The following is a 21,196-nucleotide window of genomic DNA, read 5'->3' as shown; positions in this document are numbered from 1 at the left end:
AAATCCTGCCCCACAGTATTTGTTTATCCCTGTCAAGCCACATGGGCTGTTCACTCCTCGCATTTCTGTACTGGACATATCAAAGAGTAAAGTGACCAAACTTTCATTGAGATTCTTGTTGTTTTTCGGGATATGCCCTGCAAACTTGGCCCTATCACGTGGGGCCAAACTTCATATGTGCCTATCCCTTGGGCGATGTTTTATTGAACTATTGTATCTCTCATTTACTGCCAATGCTCTGATGAATGTGAACAACAACAACAACAACAACAACAGCTTTGCATTCCCCCTTCTCTGTGTTAGGAGGATAGCTTAAAGGCTTGTTGAAGAGTCACCCCCCTCTCTGTTCTTACTCAAATTTGTTTTCATCTTTATCTCCTTCTTTGCACTGGAAAGAGCAGGAGTTCATTTATTATTGCTCAGTGTTTGATTTCTGAAAAGTGCACTTGACTCCTTGAATGCCATAACCCCAGAAGACCAGGGCCTTTTCCCAATTTGAGGCAGGCGCTGCTGAGATTGCTAGCAGATTGCAGCAGATTGTCAGGACATATTGCCTGTTTCTGGCCACAGCCGCCCTGGAGTACCTCCGTGCACCCAGAGGCTTTGTGGAAGAGTGGGGGTTTTGTGTGTGTGTGTGTTTTATAAATGGAGCTGTTCTAGATGCATTTGTGCCAAAGTGACAGAAGCAGGCTTCAAAAAGCACACGCATACACAATAACACTTTTCTTCTTCTTCTTCTTTTACTACAGTTTGGCACTGGCTGTTCTTTGCAAAGTCTGATGCATGAGAGGCGAGGCTTTGCTGCAGTAGAGCATTGGCGTGGCAGTTTGCTCTATAAAACCATCTTAAATTATAGACGCCCATGCAGCACCATCTGTGCTATAAAAAATGCTTGCTTTTAAAAGAGTCAGTGGATTGCAAAAGGTTTAGAAAGGCGCTTCCTTCCTTCAAATCAAAGTTTTTGCTGTTCTTGTTGTTTCCCTGGCGACACCTCTTTCGGTGAAAGCTCGTGAAGCTCTGCAGCTCTTTATATTATTATTATTGATTTATTTTCAACTGCCCAGCAAAGTGATTCCCTGCTTACAGCAAAATCTAGGGCCACTGGAATATAACAGCAGAAAGTCACACAAAAGAATAAAAATGTTCGTATCTTCTGCATACATGATCAGTCTTGGCATAATTGTACATGTTTCACCAACTGTGAATGGTCATTTAACACAGTGTTGTGTTTACATTGCCGATGTAGCTTTGCATTTTTAAAGGGGCATTATTTCCTTTAACACAGAACAAAACACTCGTGTGCTTTAACAGCTGGAAAATCAATGGCTGGAATAAATTACTTTGGTGGGGCCAGAGCTGGAGGTCAAATATTGATTGGGTTTTGCATTCTGCTCCCAGTCAGCCCCTTGAAAGTATTCATGTGCTGATGGTTTATGAGTAGAATGTAAAGCTTTTTTTTTCATTTGTTGATTAAAATATTTCTGTTTGCTTTTTACCTTATGGGATGGGTTATTATTATTATTACTAGCCTTTGACTCTCTGGCATTAATTTTCCATTCATAGCGGGGAGAGACAGCACTCCATATGGCTGCCAGAGCTGGCCAGTCGGAAGTTGTTCGATATTTAGTCCAGAATGGAGCTCAGGTAGAAGCTAAAGCCAAGGTAAGCGGACTATTTCTCTACTTGATGTGCACTGCAAGAGTCATGTGCTTGATTCTCCAAAGCAAGGCATGGTGTCACCATTGAGCAGAAGGTCAGCTTCAGTAGAATTGGTACAATACATGTTTACCCTAATTTACAACAGTGAGGTCTTGGTGCAGGCTACATGGGCCTGTTCTGGTTGGGGTGCCAGCCTGCAGAGCACTGGGCAAAGTCTGAAGAGGGCAAATCTGGAGCAGGAATGAACCAGCAGCCAAGTTAACAGTAGGAGGTCAAAGTTGGACTCTGCAGCAACTGGGAGAGCTCCCAGGGAAAGCAGATGTTGCGCTGACAACATCAGGAAGGTTGCCTCCAGGTTTGAGGGCCTCAGCAACGTGCCCTCTGATAGGTCTCCTCCTCTCCCGGCCTCTTGAGCGAGATGAGCGCGCAACCCTAGAGTCGGTCACGACTGGCCCGTACGGGCGGGGGTACCTTTACCTTTTATGTATAGCCCATCTGTCTGCCAAAGGTGGTGCATGCTGTTCTCTCCTTCCCCCATTTCAACATCACAGCAACAGTGATTGACCTAAGTGAGATTCATGCCAAAGTGGGGATTTGAACCTTGGTCTCCCACATCCTAGTCCTAACACTCACACCACTACAGTGGCTCTCTAGCACAGTGATCACCTTGGAACCTCCATTTTCATTTCTCACAATGCCCTGGGGTGTCTCTCGAGGTTCCAGGGCAGGCATCATAACAGTGGTGGGTGGGACCTTCTGAGGTGCTGGAATCTTAGCAGTCTTCACATTCTGATCCTCCTGGCTGGCCTTAGGATGGCCTGACTTGGGGAATGTAGCCATCCTGGACAGCTCTGCTGACCTGTGTATCTATAGGCACCTTCTGCCTTAGAATTAGTGTCTCTAAATACTGGGTCATTTCCATATGTTCAACTGCCTTGTGTGCCTCAAATGAGGCAGGAAGGTGGAGTGTTAATAATGTGTGTCTTAATATTGAAAGCATGCCTGCATACGTATATTTTGCAGGTTTCATAACACAGCCTTTTCCAACCTTAGACGGTTCCAGTCCTAAATTCCATGGCCTATGGTCAGGGATGATACACATTGTAGCCCAACAACCTCTAGAAGGCCACCAGTTGGGAAAGACTGGTTTAACATGTTCAAGAACTGTGTCGCGTTTGATATAATGCACATACCACATTCCGCATAGGGTCTCTACAGGATACAAGCTGACTGTACAGATACTGCCACTGGTCACTATGAAAGTCGTTTACTAGTAATACGTATGTGCAAGTGTTGAACTCCCTGTATGTGGCTCCTTTTTCCTTTGTGTTTAGGATGACCAAACACCGCTGCACATCTCTGCGCGACTGGGAAAAGCTGACATAGTGCAGCAGCTGTTACAGCAAGGAGCGTCTCCCAACGCCCCTACAACTTCAGGGTATACACCGTTGCACCTTTCAGCACGGGAAGGACATGAAGATGTAGCATCAGTCCTTATGGATCACGGCGCATCCTTAAGCATAACTACCAAGGTAAGGGAACTTTACGTGTCACCATCTAATAAAATTGGCTATTGTCGAACGTCATGGCCAGTGCCATCTTCTCTTCTGCCCTTGCATAGAACCACAGCCCTGCAAATGTATCTGGTATAGATCAGCCGAGTGTGCAAATGCCCTGTCTGGGAGGGGAAAGGCCCTGAGGTAAAAGGGAATTGCTGATGGAAATGCTTCTCTTACAGAAAGGATTTACTCCTCTACATGTGGCAGCCAAGTACGGCAAAATTGAAGTAGCCAACCTCTTACTTCAGAAGAATGCATCTCCAGATGCTGCTGGAAAGGTGAGGCAGGCAAGAGTTACTCCCTGCTTCTGCAGAATATACCCAGTCCTGATCTTCCCATGGTTAGCCAATACTGACTATCAGTAGCAGGAACAGCAGCAGATATTTCTTGGATATTTGCAACTTTCCTATGCATCTCTGAGTTATTGTAGCATCAGTCTTGGATTCTCCCTGAGCCGGAGTGGTGGTTTCTAGATGGTTTCCCCTCCCCCCCAAAAAAAAAAATCTACCCAGGCCACCATATAATATGGTGGCCTGGGTCCAGTTTCTACTAGGGGTTACATCAGTGGTTGTGCACAGAATGTTTAAAACATTTACATGGAATTAGAATTCTGCAACCCATTCGAGACAAGCTTTCATGGACTGCACAACTTCAGAATACATGCATTGGAGTGGGTTCAATTGCATGGCTGAACACTTTCCCAGCTTAAAAATACTTCCTACACAGAGAAAACCATCAGATCAAAGGGGAGGCCAAACTATAGAAGCATTCTCTTTGATGGGCTAGTCTTAAAGATTTCAGAGCATTCAAATTTACACACACACACCCCAACCCCACTTCTGAAGTGATAAAGTCCATGAAGGCTTGTAACATATAATGGAATGGGTACTTTGATGCTCAAGAAGCATGGGAGTGTACTGTGAATATATATTTCTCATGCCTGGTATGTTTGGGAGGCCAGGAGTGCAGTGAAGAGGGAGAATACCCACCTACAAATCAAGTAGTTTGTGTCGTACTGTCTTCTTTGTTGTCATTTATCATTTCAAAACCTTAGTTTAGTTCCACAGTAGTCTCACCAAACCTAGATTAACCTAATTCTCCAGTTTTCTTTTTCTTTTTCTTTTTTAATGTATGGTGGTTTTCTAACAATGCCTGTTTGTTCTGCACGTATTTTTAGAGTGGTTTAACTCCACTGCATGTCGCGGCACATTACGATAATCAGAAAGTGGCACTGCTTCTCTTGGACCAGGGAGCCTCACCTCACGCCTCTGCAAAGGTACCCGTGCTTGCTCTGTGGGATGAAGGATCAGATAGTTAGCTTTTATGCAGCCATTCCACAGCATCCGTTACACGTTCCTTCCTTTCGACAAATTGCCATGTACCTTACTAACTCTGATCAGGAACAGTCTACACACTTCCAGATGCAGAAGTTGTTAGAAAAATATTTAAATATTTGACAGTGGCATAAGGGACTTTGCTGAAAACATTCTCCTCTGTTGGTCACACTCATAATGAGAAGATCATATGGGTGTTGCCTAAAATCCTCCATTAAGGAGAGGGAAGGATAGATATCCCCATTATGTATCTCCCTAACTTGGGTTTGAAACTTGTAATCTTCCATTCAGTTCAGACTTCAGCTCAAAATACACCCCATAAACTTCTAACCAGTAATAATAATGTCACAAACACAAACTAAATTGAAATCCTCTTTTTTCCACGGCAGCTGTACAAAATGAGACTGCCACATCCACATAAGTACGAAAGCTTTGTGAAATAACTGGGTTGTATTTCACTAACTTTTACACGGTGTAGATCCAATGCAGTTAATCGACCTAGTTTAGTCAAGCTCATTAATTTCAATGGGTCTGTTCTGTGTAAAATATGGTGGCGTACAGCCCACCATGTCCTAGAGATTAGGCCTGATGAGCCTTTCTGAGAATGGCTTCGCACAAATATGGGTGCCATTGCTTGGTGTATCAGGTGTCCCAGGGAACATCTTTATATCTCCATTGTACCTCAGCAAAGAGACCTTCCTCTTCTCTGGTTAAAGCACAGATGAGGAATCTGTACCTTTCCAGATGTTTCAACAGTTCTCATCCACCCCTACTATTGACCATGCTAGCCAGACTTGACAGGAGTTAGAGACCAACATTTGGAAGACTACAAGTTTCCCTTGTTGGTTTAAAGGGACATTAATATATTAACCTAACTGGGAATCCCAGAAGTCTAATGGTGATGGAGAGGAAGAGTACTTGAGGGAGTCTTAGCCCTGATCCTGAGCTGGAGATTATTTTAACTCACAAAGTCAGGGAAGTCCCACTTTATTGTAGACTCTGGTTCTCCCTGAATTATTCCTTCCTGCAAGGAGGAGAACATGAGGGAAGTATGAAAAGAATGTGACAATACCCAAGGCCCCAATTCCTGATCTTTTCTACTTCCTGCCACCCAGTTTCCTAGTTGAGGGCAAAATGTCACCTGAACAGGCTGCTTTTCTGCATATATTTTGTTTATCCTTAATCCTTTTGTCGGGAGAAAGGGACGTTAAGCTGATGAAAAATGAGGTAAGATCCTTGCATGATTGTTGTCTTTTTCACCAGCATCTATGTGGCATCATAAATGTGTGTGGACTGCCTAGAAATTGAAAACAAACAAACAATGCATACCATTTTAGAGCAAACCTGGCAAAATGTTGTTAAGGATTTCTGTGCATGGTATAGTTTGGGAGATCGGTACTTTTTAAAAAATCAGATCACATAAAGTGATAATTGGAGTCAGGAAATCGCCTATGTGACTGCCTCCCAGCATCTCTGTTTTTCATATTTTTCTCATGCTCTCCAATGTGTGTTTACTTGGAAGTGTTTGACTGGGCTTACTCCCCCTAATGGGCACAGGATTGTAGTCTTAGTCTGATCACAACCCAAGAAAAGGCAACACCATTTTGATTAAAGATGTGCCGTATACTTTAGAAACCCCACTGAAATGTTTTGTTTGAGAATTCTCATGGCTCTCTAAGGCAGGTCAGACTGAAAAATGATCAGGTGGTAGCAAAAGGCTTTTCTGAAAGGTGCTGGTTAAGCTTTGGAGAATCTGATAGGGAAGACTAGGGCTGCCTCCAAGCTGGGGGTGCAGACAAAGTGTCCTTAGCATGGTGCCCTCGCATGTCCTTACTAGGTACAAAATCAGGTAAGTGCTACAAAGAACAGGAAGCTGCAAGGGAGGAAGCTGGTGCTTTAATTCCCAGTGTAGTGTTGCTCAGTCTGGGGCACTGGGGAATTGTTAAGATGATGGCTCATTCAGCCACTCACTGCAGCAGCCTCACAGTCCCTGCAGCAATGAGTGGGTGGCAACGGAGAAAAATTATGAAAATGGTCCACTTACCCAAGTGCACTGAACTGGCTGGCTGGGCCCCTTGCAGAATTTTTTTCCCTTGTTGCTCAGCACCAAGAAGTCAACTGGGCAGCTGCAATGAAGGAGGGTGGGAGAGAACTTTCGCTTTAATCCCTCCGGTACTCATCAGAGCAAGGCTGTGTCAGGGACATTGGGGGGGGGTTAAAAATAAAAATGACAGCTCGCTCCTTTGCCGCAGCTGCTCTTGGTGTTGGGTGGGAAGGGGCTATGCTGCTGCTTGTGTTTTTTAAAGGGGCACAACCAGTCCGGTACACGGGCAATGGTGATGGGACTTGCTAGGGTCTCAGTCCCCTGGCGTTTGCCTGGAGATGCCATGTGCTGACATCGGACCTAGGAAAGACAATTGTGATCAGTACTCAAGCAGTCTTCATAGGCTCCAGAGCCATGATTTCTATACATGTGGACCTAGCAAGCCAGCCTTAGAACCTGATAGTGCAGAAAGGCTGGATGGTGCTGTGGTTAGGAATGTTGAACTGGGGCCCATATCCAAATCCCCACCTAAGTATGAAGCTCATACAAGGCCATAGGGGTCTTTCTACACCAGGGATGGGAAACCTGTGTCCCTCTCCCCATGTGCCTTTAGATTTCTGACTGCCGTTAGCCAGTCTGGCCAATAACCAGGGATGATGAGAGTTGGGAGTCCAACATGGGTCAAAGGTTTCCCACTTTGTTCTACAGAGATGCATTCATTTACAATGCATGTGTTTAGGGGTTTTTGACCCTCCTGGACAAATGCCGGCAAGGCTGCTTTGTAAAGTGATGGGTTGCAGGGTAATGCAAAAATGAGTGATTAAGAATGCAGGGTAAAACAGTAACCAAACTGTACTCATTTGCCCATCAGATTTAAAAGGAAATAGGGTGGGTATATAAATTCTTCCATCTCTGGAACGGAGCTCTGCACTTTCCAAGATGTATTTTAAAACGACGAAAAATTGCATTAAAAAACCAAAACCCCTTTGGACTGCCTGCCAGTGGGTGATTAAATGCATAGATGTCAGATCCTCTTGCATGAGCAGAGACGAAAGAGATCATGGAGGGAAATCATAGTATAAGCTGTGGGTCAGTTATTATGCATTGGAAAGGCAGGGCAAGTCAAATTCATGCAGAAAGCCCGAAGCATCAGCGGGGCCTTGTTGTATGGGAAATACGCCTTTGCCGTGCCTTGGGAAATAAATTGGGCTGGCTTCCAAATCTTTAGCATTGCGGTGCAATGATATGAAATAAGCACACTCTTTATATAGGGGACAGGATGCTGACCTAGTTTGATGCTGAAAGCAGCTAAGCAGAGGAAGAAGAGAGTGCCTCCTTCCCTAGGAGCAGGGGCTGCCCTTGCACCCAGTGGCTCTCTGAAACCCAAAATGATAACATTACAGGCTTGAAAGAGAACCAGAAATTATAGATTGGGTCACTGGAGTCACTCGTCTCTTACCAAATGGGTTAGCAGCTGCCACTTTGGCGTTTTAGTGCCTGCCAAGAGGCTTCCTGGAACAAGACATGTTTCAACACGTGAGCCATAGAAGTGAACCAAACCGAGCATCGTCACTTTTGGGATTAATAATTGCCTCCCTGCTCCCCCACTGCCTGAGGCTGCATGTTGTGCAGTCAGATGAGAAATTACATGGGGATGGCAGATGACTTCCTATTAGACATTAAGTCTGATAAGAAAATGTGCAATCGCTGTCATTGAAATGGACTCCCTTAACAGGGCTTTACTCTCTTTGTCACTCTCGCTGGTTTGCCTCTCTCTTTCTCCTCTTTAACCATTTCTTCTCGCTTGATCCATTAAAACAATATTGCCGAAATGCCATTCAGGCAGCCATCAAACTAATAGCCACATGAGTCGCATGCCGGTCTTTTCATCTACCCGAGAACCGCTAAACACACACCTGTCTTATGCTTACACCACATGCATTTGTTTACTTAGAAGGTGCCAGAAGGTGCCATGTTGCTATGAAATGCCCATCAGCTTACCTTGGGTGCCTTTCCTTTCAAACTGTCCCTTATTACTCATACATATACCTTACCGGTACTCTCTTGTTTTTCCTCTTCTTACCTCAACAACCTGTTTCAGAAGCAAAACTTCAAACTAGAAATAGTTTCTGATATTGTTTTCCTGTTGATTAAATTAAGCCTTTCTTGTAGTGTGTGTATGTGTACCCTTGTGAATGTAGTCAAATAAGCTGCAGGATAGAACTGCTTTAAACAATTTTGGGGGAAAAACAGAAAGTGAAGACCCTTCAGGATAAACTGTGGACTTCTGGAAGGCCTGTACTATAGGCCATCCTCACACATCATTCTTTCCCTTACAAGCAACCATAAGCCTGCCCTCAAGCTTGGACATGGGTTCATATCTATCCACTCTCTGATAGACTCCGGCCTTCAGGGACATAATCTAGACAGCATGAGACCCTAGCTCTCCACCTCATTGCACCAGTTGAGCAGCATGAGGAAGTGGGGCTTTCCATTATGTTGCTGAGGTGGTCTTGTGGTAGCGGCCCCCCACTAACCTTCTCAAGGGTTGTGTTTCGGTCTCTCCTAATATTGCCAGTAGTCTGTACCTTCTAGTCCACATCTTTGGGCCTCGTTGATCATACTAGGCCAACTCTTCTGCCTCCATGTAGTTGTGGGATCAGGTTCCTACCTTCAGATTTCATTTTGCAAGGGCGGCTTGGTAGGAAAGAGATGAGAACAAACCTCATGTTATGTACCCTTGAGGATTCCTCATTACCTGAGCTGACTGGAATAATAAGAATATCAGTAAATAGCTGTTTTATGGGATTCTGCAAGTGATATGTTACCATATCAATGAAATAAATATTATTTAATGCTTCATTTACATGAGAGGATTTTTTTTGTAAAAAAGGAAGAAAACCTTTTATCCTAGTCTCTGTGAGCATATTATGCAAGAAATCCTAAAGGTTGGTCATATGAAATAGAGGTGTTTTTTATATAAAAAATTCAAAATACAAGCAGTCATGAGACTTGAGGGAAAGTTAGTATTCCTAGTATTTTATGAATGAGCTGATGACCCAAATATTTTGGTTTTTTTGCACTGGCAGAATGGTTACACACCACTTCACATAGCTTCCAAGAAGAACCAGATGGATATAGCAACCACGTTACTGGAATACGGTGCCGATGCGAATGCTGTGACCAGGCAGGGCATTGCTCCTGTGCATCTTGCCTCCCAGGAGGGCCATGTGGACATGGTGTCATTGCTTCTCACCAGAAATGCTAATGTGAATCTTAGCAACAAGGTATGTTTTCTTCTTTGTGTGCTCTAGTTTCCCAGACTTGGGTCTCCAGCTCTTTTTGGACTTACGATTCCCATCAGCCCTTGCTAGCAGGACCAGTGGTCAGGGATGATGGGAATTGTAGTCTAAAAGCAGCTGGTTGGGGGAACACTGCTGGGTGGGGGGAATGCAGGAGATGTTGCCAGATTCCCAAGTTCCCATTGGTCCCAGCCAGCATAGCCAATGGTTATTATGGGTGATGAGAGCTCCAATCCGGTAACATCTGAGGAGGACATGGACGACTTACAAATATGGAGTGTATGTGACAGGAAACCTCTATTAAATATGATTGTGTGGGGCAAATGGCAACTCACTACTCCTTAGGCAGCTCTATATACAACATATATAGGTGCCTCCTCTTCAAAGAAATCAGGAAGCAATACAGGAACCCTTGGCACAGAGCTTTCCCCTATTCTGCTATCACTACTGTGGATCAACTTGGTTTCTGATTGTGGTGCAAGTCCAGAAAATGAAGCCCAAAAGTGCAGTTGGCATATTTCATTTGCACAAGAAGAGAATTATCTGCAAATTGTCCCCACTTTGTTCCCTTGCTTACTTACCTGTCCATGCAAGCACTGGCTTTGACTTCCTGGAGGCTTGTAAGGAGTATGCGCAAGTGCTGTCTCTGCTGCAGTGTGTTTTAAAGCATTCTGTTTGTGCACCTGCAGAACAGTGCTCAGTTCAACCACCCAGGCAGCGCACTGAATAGAGAAGTCATTTCTGGCTTAGCCAGACCCTGAATGACTTTGAAAATCTATTTGTGTTTCTTCTCTCTGCACTTCTCCCAGTGGTGTTTTAAATACATGATGCGAATCTAACCTCAATTTTCCTGTTGTCTATCCAGAAGATATTGTCTATTGGGCAGTATACATTCTGACAACTTTTGAAGAGGGGAAACCCCTTTTGCTAGGGTTTGTGATTGGAGAGGGATGATGTTGTACGGTACCACCCAAAAAAGTATATTACTGTGTTTGGCATCAATACTATCTCAAGTATTTATTTATTGGCAATATTTATGTATTCATTTATACAGTACTTAATGCAAAAACAGACTTTTACAAACTTTGAACTATAACCATCCATAATTAAAATGCACAATAAAACAATCCAACTAAAACTTTTTTAAAAAACCATCCATAATTCAATTATGCAATAAAATAGCACGGCATTTAAAACAGGAAGCTCAGGTTGAGTGATCAAAGGAATGCCTGTGTAAACAGGTGCAACTTCAAAAGCCAGCATAATGTATCTTGCCCAGTCGACAGTACCCACTGGATAGTTAACAATAAAAGCTGAAAACCATTAAAAAAAACAATCTACAACAGCTCTGAAAATTTAACAGATCAAGGTCAATCACAGTACAAAACTGAATGAATAAAACGAGCAACAGCAAAACTTAAATTGGCACAGGAGAGCTAGAAACATTAGAGATCTTAAAATTATCTCAGAATGCCTGGGAAAGAGAAAATTTATTCACCTGGCACATCTTCCTGGCTACCGTTGGCTTCGGATGTTGCAAAGGAGCATGTGCGGGGTCCAGTGGGCACGGGAACGCCCGGCAGGGTTCTTGTTCGTTTTTTTCATTTTATTTCCCACGGTTTTTGGCGCTCTACAGAAATGCAGGAACCGTTAAAGGGCTGGGGCTCTTGCCAAGCGATCTAGGCGAGACAGGTCCAGGAGCCATGAGAGAACAAAATGTTGGTAATGCAAGTAGACAGAAGGGAGTCAGCCCATATTCAGCTTCTGCATATCCAGCTGGCCCTGCCTACCTACCCCAACTTCCCCTGAACCTTCTACTGGGGTTTCTCTCCTTCTTCCAGCCACCTCCCACTAGTAACTGCCTCTTCCCCCTCAGCCACCCTGTCCATTTGTGACATCACAGGAAGTTTGTAGCCCACGGCAACTGCTTAGGGACGCATCTGCACAGCCTCCCATCCTGGTACTGGAAAGGGGAATGTCATGAACGTTACTTAGATGTATTTAGAAATACCTTGATTCAGAAGTAGAAGATGGCTTGCTTAAGCTCTGCTGTCCCGTTCATTGCTGCTTTCGGGGAAAGCCTCGTCAGCTTGTAACATCCATGAAAGGCAAACACAGATACGGTGAGGGGAATGGCCCTCATTCAACAGTTATCATCCAGCCATCTCCACTGGCCAGCCTGCCAACCTCCGCTGGCTTCCACCCATGAATATCCAGTGGTTCATTCGCCCAGAGCTTGGAGGGCAGCCTACACCGCTATCTGAACATGCAATTCCCAGGCATACCATGTCTGGTGGGTGACCTATGTCCACACTCACCATTCATACTTACCCTGGTATCAACCCACAAATATCCACACAGCTTTTGTCAATGGCCTTCTGAAGGTGAATTTCAACCAGCTTACGTGCACAAACTTCAGCCCCCTTCAGCCCTGCGGCATCCCAGGCTTCCACATGCTAATCACAGCTTCTGCCAGCTCCATTCCCAGCTTCCAACCATGGATATCTGCCACTTTCAACCGCAGTCCTGCTCAGCAGGTACACTTGCCTTCTCGTTGCTCCACAGCATCTCATTGATGGATGATGGCCTCTTTCCATTTGCCACTTCGCCTCCATGTGGAAGGAGACCACCAAATACTGAATAACACAGCTGTTGTCCACCATGTCCTCTTCAAGCTTTTGCCTTGGGCTTTCCCCTTGGGCTGCTTTTGTATATCCACTGAGCTTCCATGTGCTTATGTGACATCACAGGATGTCCTCAGCCAATAACAGCAGCTGGAGAGGCATCATCATCATCACCTCCTCAGGCCTCACAATGGTGGGTGCAGCTCAGCAGCCATTTCCCTTTTGCTTGTTTGCTATGTACAGCTCACTCCGTATCTGTAATGACACCAGAGAAAGGCATGCCATAAATCCACCTTCCTATTTTGATTCTCTGGCGCCCTATCTGCATAACCTAGCAATCCCAAAATATAGATGTGCTTTTACTCTCGCAAGGTTGAATGTACTGCCCTTGGCTGTACTTGAGGGACGATTCCAAGAGATTCCACACGAAAAATGCTTATGTCCCTGTGGAGATGGCAGCACCGAATCGGTAGTGCATGCCCTTCTGGCTTGCACTCTTTATAAAGACTTGAGGAATGAGATTATCACCCCTCTTTTGTTGTCCATTCTGGGTCGCCCAACCACTGCCACAGTGTTCTTTCTCTTGGCAGATCAAGATGAGCAGGTGACAGCAAAGGTTGCAGGGTTTTTAGCTGGGGCAATCAGAATCAGATCCACTATTTGACTGTGTTTTATATAATCTGTGTTTTATATAATCGACTTTTTATTTATGTTCTGTGTATATTGCAATGTTCTTTTGTTGCTATGGCCTATGGCTGACTCAAATAAAGTTTGGTTTCATTCACTTGGCACCGAAAAGGCCATAGGTGTACTTCTTGGGGAGGAGGTACAAACAGGAACAGCGTCAGAGCTTGCTAGACCTGCATTGTCTTTCTTCACTGCCTATTCATGCAATGCTTCAGCCTTAATGTGCTCCCTGTTCCATTATTATTCCAACTAGGTAGCATTCTTGGTCAGATTCTTGGAGCATTTCCACACAGAAGTTTGTCATGTGCTCATATATTGCTAACTACACATTGAAGTTTTCCACTGCATCCATCCTCATACAAACACCTTTCCCATATTATTTTCCTATTTAATCTGGATTTATGGTTTCCATGAAAAATCCAGTGAGTTAAAAAAAAAAGTGTGCAGAAAAGGTAAATCCAAATTAAATTTGGGGGGAATTGTGCAATTTCAATGCCAACAGTGATATGTGGATGCTGTGCAAAATGAGCAGCAGCAAATTCACAATGAAACCGCCTTGTGGAGATTGCCTGCTATTTGATAAAGCTACTGAGTATATTATGTTGCCATGAATATTCATCAAGTTTGGTGGCCTGTGTGTTTATTTCACATTTCTTGGAAAGTTTGCCCTGACTTAATTAAAAGCAAAGAGGAAAGGGTGGGTGTTGTGACACAACTTTTGAAATATCAGGCTGTGTGCATGTATTGTGTTTCTATAGATGTTTGTATATGTTTGCGTAAAAAGCTTAGGTTGAGTACATTTCAAATCAACATGTCAAAACTCGGGGAAGGGAAGGCCTCACTTTCGCCTGAACAAAATTGGGATGTTTTAATTTCTAACCAGCTTGAATTGGCAGCAAGTCTAATTCAGAAAACCATGTTAAGGTGTGAGCTGCCTGGACGCTGTTCAGTTTAACAGGAGGGACTTGGGTCTATGAGAAAAGAACTTTGTCAACAAATTTACTGCTTAAGTCCACATCTTAAATCATCTGTCACTTTCTGCTCTGTCATACACACTTTCAGCAAAGCTCAGCAAGTCCACAGTGGGGTAGCAGAGAGACACAAAGTACCAGATCTTAAAAGTGACCAACACTGCTGAGTTGATGAGGGAACAAATCTAATCCCTGAACATTCAAAAAGCACTTTCCTATATGCTAGGTTGTGGCTAGCTGCAAGACTCTGGACATGAATTGCAATGCTCTTGACTAGCCTCCTACATAACAGGTTAAATGGTGAGAAGAAATAAACTATGAGGTTTTTAATGATGGACTAGCAGTGTGTTATAGTGCATTTTATTCCAATGGTACGCAAAAATAACATTCCATTTATGAAATAACGGTGACTGGTACACTGATGCGAGTCTGCGCATTTGTTACCGTAACCTGTAATGGGGCATGTTTAATACAGTGGAACCTCAGTTTTCAAATGTAATCCATTCCGGAAGACTGTTTGAGTTCTGAAATGTTCAAAAACCAAAAACTCAATACAATAGGGAAACTCAAAACGGAAGCTGCACAGCATGTTTGACTTCCGAAAAGTGTTTGAAAACCAAAGCAGGCAGTTCCGGGTTTCCGGTGTTCCAGTTCTGAAACATTCGTCAACGGAGACGTTTGAAAACCAAGGTTCCATCTACTGTCAAGTGTTGGCAAATCACAGGGACATTTTCTGCTAAGCCAAGCATCCCCAAACTCAGCCCTCCAGATGTTTTGGGACTACAATTCCCATCATCCCTGACCACTGGTCCTGTTAGCTAGAGATGATGGGATCTGGAGGGCCGAGTTTGGGGATGCCTGTGCTAAGCGCAGGGAGAGACCAAAAGTCTTGTTGCACATCAGAATTTGATTGCAGGGGGTTGAACTAGATGATCCTCGTGGTCCCTTGCAACTCTGCAGTCCTATGATTCTGTGATGCCAAGTGTCCCTTCTGTAAGAAACTAATTTGCCGTGTCTGATTTACAGAGTGGCCTGACTCCACTCCACCTGGCTGCACAAGAAGACCGAGTCAACGTGGCCGAGGTCCTCGTTAACCAAGGTGCTGTTGTGGATGCACCCACCAAGGTATGCTTTCTTTGAGATGCCAGGTCTTTAAATACTCCTATAGGAGAAGAAAATGAATGAAAACAAAGTGATTGGCCTGCAACAGATACCTCTCATCTCCCCCCCCCCAAAAAAAATAATCAATTTTGGAGTCTCCCCCCCCATAAAATTTTATTGAAGCTTTTTATTAAAGCTAATAGAAAGAAAACTGAGAAAGAAAGATAAAAAACCTCTCTCAGAGTTAGATCTTTATCCTTGTCTCACACAAAAGGGGTGGAAACAGGAGCATAGTGTGGGCACATGATTTTGAGGGCACCCCTATGGAGGGATCTCCGTCCCACCCCGCATGCTGCTAGGGGTCTCTGGGCCCTGGGGCCCAGTCTTGCCTTGCCACTGCACCCATGGCCCCCTCACTGAATGACCACCAGCTGAATGTTAGGGGGGATGCACCCACCAAGGGCCTGGGCTTCCCCTCTGCACAGGTGGGCAGGCAGCACAGTGTGGCCCCGTGAGCCCTCCATCCTCCACGCCTGTCCTGCAGCATCAGTGAGGGGTGGGTTGGTGCTGCAAATTTTGTCCACCCTCCCCACACACCTGTGAGTGTACTCACATACCCCAGGTGCCGGCAAAGGATGCAACGCCCCTCCCTGCTCTCACATGGGAGCTTCCCTTTCTTCTGCCACCCACTCACCCTGAGAGATCTTCCCTTCCCCGACTCTCACACAGGGCCCTTCATTAACCACCTGTCACCTTCATGTGCATACAATCCCTTCAGTGACCCAGAGTAGAGGACACCAAATGAAATAATAATGAAGTAAAAGAAACAGAAATAGAATTGAAGCAAGGGGGGAAAGGAGGAGAAGGAAACAGGAAGATAAAGTTCAGATGCGCCACCAGCATCATGATCAGTTCTCACGACACATCCCAGGAATAAACCTTGCGTCTCCCTTTTGTTAATTCTCACGCCATCCTGCAAGGGTTTTTCTCTTCCTTTTTCTGTTGAAGAAGCAAAAAATGTGTCTTGCCAGATGCTGAGTAGCTGGCTAGACAGACTGGCCATTTGCGGGGAGCAGCATGTGTGGTCTCACAGCCCTGCTGTTTAGAGAGGGACCAGGGACCTGTCTCCTGGCATTTTAGCAGACAGCAGCACCAGACCTGGCTAGGCTGACATTTTAATGAAAGAGTTGTCAGACTCTTGACTACGGCCGGGGGGGGGGGGGAATGCACGCTACAGTAATAATTACCTGCCCTTGTACTCTTATCAAAGGTTAGGAAGCCAATTATTGACTCATAAAACTCAATGACATTGCTATTAGCCTGCAGTAGCAAAATTCATGGATGCGGGAAGAGAGAGAGAGAGAGAGAACAAAAATAACTTAGCTATGCCAGTTAACTTCATGTTTAGCCACAAGTAAGTTGTCATGGTCCATTTTGGGATGAGAACTATCTTGGGTCAACCCTCCCCCTCTTTTGTGATGTATGTAGGATGAAGCCTGTAATTGGTTTAATAGGTGGGGAAATTGGCTAAGGTAGACATCATACATTCACTTTAATAACAGCAAGCCTGCCTTCTGAATAAGTGGGAGATAGGACTGAGCCATAAAGCCATATTTGGTTGTTGGGTTGTATTTTGGTGGGGATAGATTTCGAGCTTTGAGGCAGCAAACTAAGGTCACATTTGTGGGTTTGTAAAGGTTATTTTCATTCTGGAGTCATAAGTGGCATTTGGAGAGCAATATAAAATATTAAAGGCCACCTTTCCTTCTAGGAATCACCAGCAATTTTTGCTGTAGTGGTCATTTAGCCCGCATTTCCTTCAATATTTCAAAAAGGTTGAGGCATTGGTAATATGAAAATATTTTTTAAATTTATAGATTAATTGATCATACTTCATTTTAAAATCCCCTGAAGGTGGATTAAAAGTTTTAGTCTGGTTTGTAGATTCTTTTTATATTGTTGCATTTTTATTTTTATTTTAGAATTTAGTGATTGTGTTATTCTTTGATATCTATCATTTTACACCACTTTGGGTGTCGTTTTTGCAAGAACCACATGAATAAATAAACAAAGCCCCTTAATGGCATTTCTGTTTTCTGGTAGGTTCTGTGCAGAACCTTGATGGCCAAGGAATTTGTCTGATCAGGCTTCCTGAAACAGGAACTTGGCAAAGCTCCCCTCCCCTCCCCTCCCCTCTCCTCTCCTCTCCTCCCTCCCTCCTTTTCTGCACTCTATGTGTTCAGTAAAACACATAAAGGAAGGGCAGCTATTTCAGGTTTATGGTCTCTGACACCAGAAGCGTCTGTAGCTTAATTAGAGGCTTGGATGACACTGTTTGCTTGTTTAGTGCTCATATTTGGGCCTTAGTATCTGACTGCAGCAGCAAAAACAGCTTGAGGATCAAGCTACAGAGCAAGCAATATCATATCTCAAGTTGTTTGGATTTTTGATTCTTTCTCAAAGTATAGGACACTGCTGAAATACCTTGTGCTATTTTTATGGCATGCTTTTGTGCAACACTGGTGTTTATTTTTCCATAGAATTTTGGAACTGTTTGTTTGGGGTGGAATGAAGCAATGAAGACTTAGAATCTTTTACTGGTGTTGCCTCTGTGCAGCCAGTTTAACAAACTGGAAATGCTGATAAGCGTCTGCCAGAGAATTAGAATAGTCAGAGTTGCTTGGGGACAAGTGATAATTAAATCTATCCTGTGTTTGCAGCCTAGACGTGTTGATAGGCACATGCAATGTTCTGTTGTCTAGGCCAATTTCATTTATGGCTCTTGAACTTAGCTGCAGGTAGATCATGGGACCATGAAAGTAGAAATGGTTTGAATAACTTTTAAAAAGCAAATAGCAGGTATTGGGCCCATATACACATCAGGACTGAAGTGTCTTTAATGGTTTGCACCCATTGGTGGCCCAAATTCAAACTGGGGGTCTGGTACCTGCTATTTGCATTGGAATAAAAAACCTATTGTCCTCCAGATGTTGCAGGACTACAGATCCCCTCATCTCGGCCCATTGCCCATGCTGGCTGGGGCTAATGGGAGTTGGGGTGCAACAACATCTGTAGGGCACTATGTTGTTTCTCCCTGCTTTAAAGAATACTGACTAAGCATACTCAAAACATAATGGGTGGGGTGCGGGGAGAGAATTGCCCAAGCTACTACATACTCTTCTTTGGCTGTGTAAGCGGGGGAAATCTGCCAGCTGGCATCCTCCTCAAGAACTTCACAGGGTGCACATCTGCTTTAAGGAAATCAAGAAATTAGTTTAAACAGAAGTGCCTCTTGAACGTAAAGCAATTTGGCAACAAAGTACATGTAGTCAAAGGCTATCTTCTTTACTTCTCTACCGACCGAGCAGGCAGCCTGGGAATTGGCTGTTTATCTTACTGTTTTGACACAGTATAACAATTGCGGATGCCGGTCTGTTTGGTAGACTTTTGATTACTCTGCATTAACTTCATCCTAGAACATCCATGGAGTATAGACTATATTGTCAGCATTCATTAGCTTATGTTTTCCTGATGGCCATTCTGCATCAGATGGCTTCTGATGCAGGATGACACGGTTGTGGCCACGAGGAAGCTTTGGAATATATCTTCTAAGGTAGCCCTCTGCTGCTTCAGCCTTTAGCAGAAGGGTCAGAGTTCAGAACAGGACTGCATAGCTTTGCTCTTCAGTTAGCAGGTGCCAGTTTTGGTCTCAGGGAGGCAACCTGAACCCCTGAAGGAGAGATGAAGTTGTGCTGCCTCCTTCTGTTCTTCAATGAGCCTACCTCTTTGCCTTTTAATTATGAGTAATACGTAGAGTGTTTTTTATGTTATAATTTAATTTTGTGAACTGCCCTGAGATCTACAGATGAACAGATCTACAAATTTAATAAATGATAACAACAACAACAACAACCATACTTCAGTCTTTAGACCAGTGTTTCCCAAACTTTTGCTTGCTGAAGCGCATTCGAATTAAAATTGAGGTGTGCTTCACTCTTACGCCCCAAAATGTTCCCTTTTATAATGTGCTAAGAGAAAGCACTGCTCACCTTTTCCAAAGTACACACACATGCACACTGAAATATCCATTTCAAAGCAGGGATTTAGGGAGCCACAGGCACAATGCAGAAAACCATGAGGATAAATTGCACAGGGCTTTAGCGAAACGGACTGAAACTACAGCATTACGCTGATATTTATTTTTGATAAATAGCATTTGGTGATCCAGAATTAAGGTGTGATTATGAAGGTTTGTATATTTGATGCACCTCCCTGCTTTGGAAAATAAACAGTTCCACTGACCTTCTTGTGAACTGTCTCAGACATGCATTCTGAGTTCAACTCCACTAAGTAAGCAAGTTTCTTAAGAAAGGAAAGATTAATGTTATCTTGATGCAGGCTGATGAGGCAGGAAGAGATAATGGCTTTTAAGGATAATCTGCTGGTGCCTGTCACCATTAAAGCTCCTGGGGATATCCAAACAGACTCCTTGCCAAAACAGTTAACAATCTTGATTATATCAAGATAAACTTAAGCAGAGAACAAAGAGGTGGAAGCTATAGCATTGGTGAATAACAGCATAAACTCCTTATCTTTTATTGTAAATTTTATCCCTGTTTGTTTGTGGGGAAGAGAAGCTTAAACTCCAATCATAAACATCCCCCTCCTGCCCCTGGTTTCCAATGCATAACTAATTGTGTAATAACTGGAGTACCACAAAGGGGAAGCAAAGGCTCATGTACTGTAGTCCTAGCTAGGTTCAGTGCCAGGTTGGTCTCACTCCTCAGTGCCTCCTTCTCCTCTGCCTTCAACTCTATGTGCACACTGGCTAATCAGACATAGTTCAGCCCTCTTTGTAGGCCTCTGCATGTCCAACAGCCTTGTGCTGGTATGTAGCTTTTAATAGACCCATCCACACTGCAGTGAGATCAGCATTCAAACTGCACTGTCCCTGCCGTCTGGCAACAGTTTTGTTCTGTGCAAAGTCCTTCCCACACAGCCATGACTTACAGTCCCTGGCTGCTACTGCTGCTGCTGCTAGGAAAGCAGGAATCTGCTTACTGTCGGAAGAAAGAGAGTTGAGCTTTGCACATGACAGCAACAGTCCGAAGACTGGTTCACACATAAATCACTTAATGACTGCATCATGACGCAGTGTCCTGGGTATGTATAGGAGCAATGACAGACCTCCGGCCGCCACATGGATCTTTCAGAGAGTGTGTAGGAACTTTCTGTGTTGCACCTGAAAAAGCAACATGAATCTCTCATAAGATCTGTCCATCCTTCTTGGGTGTTCAGCACAAAATGGGAGTTCACATGCCCCAAATACACTGACCAGAAAAATCCAGGGGGTGGAGGAGAACAAGGGCAGAGGAGCTGGGCCCCATGCAACATGAGTACACGGATTCTGCAGTACCCCTTGTTAGCGCAGCCCCCACCCACTCCTGTTGTTGATTAAAGGTGATCAGTAATCACCTTTAAGCTTGTTCTCTTGCCACATCCTAGAGCTACCGTCTACCATTTCTACTCCAGTGCACCCGTTTTCACAGCTGTAAGGGTCAGGCTACCTGCTATATGCAACAACCTTCTTCTAAATGAGAAACAACCTTGGGAGGCTACAGTTTTCAGCAATCAAAGAAGACAATTTTCTCACTGCTCCCCTCTACTTTTCCTCCAAAGGGAACCCTATTTCTGATTCTACAAGTGCATCTGGTGTCTTGTTGGTATAAATAATAAATTATTATTATTATTATTGGAAACTTTTAATGTTTAATAGACTATTGTATTTTAATATTCTGTTAAAAGCCGCCCAGAGTGGCTGGGGAAACCCAGCCAGATGGGCGGGGTATAAATAATAAATTATTTATTTATTTATTTATTTATTTATTTATTTATTTATTTCAGCGGGGCATAGT

The 21,196-nt window shown here is 44.0% G+C and overlaps 1 protein-coding gene across 12 annotated transcripts in view; it reads left to right on the top strand.

Annotated features, from left to right (window-relative positions):
• Nucleotides 1–21,196, top strand: part of ANK3 (ankyrin 3) — a 383,552-nt gene that overhangs the window by 273,171 nt on the left and 89,185 nt on the right. For all 12 annotated transcript variants that reach the window (XM_053388311.1, XM_053388310.1, XM_053388318.1 and 9 more), the window contains 6 exons: nucleotides 1,564–1,662; nucleotides 2,994–3,191; nucleotides 3,398–3,496; nucleotides 4,396–4,494; nucleotides 9,686–9,883; nucleotides 15,207–15,305. In XM_053388311.1, coding sequence (XP_053244286.1) covers nucleotides 1,564–1,662; nucleotides 2,994–3,191; nucleotides 3,398–3,496; nucleotides 4,396–4,494; nucleotides 9,686–9,883; nucleotides 15,207–15,305 — 792 coding nt within the window. The remainder of the gene's footprint in view (nucleotides 1–1,563; nucleotides 1,663–2,993; nucleotides 3,192–3,397; nucleotides 3,497–4,395; nucleotides 4,495–9,685; nucleotides 9,884–15,206; nucleotides 15,306–21,196) is intronic.

This window comes from Podarcis raffonei, chromosome 5, assembly GCF_027172205.1.
Source record: "Podarcis raffonei isolate rPodRaf1 chromosome 5, rPodRaf1.pri, whole genome shotgun sequence".
Taxonomy (NCBI): Eukaryota; Metazoa; Chordata; class Lepidosauria; order Squamata; family Lacertidae; genus Podarcis; species Podarcis raffonei.
This window is presented reverse-complemented; position numbering and strand designations above follow the sequence as displayed.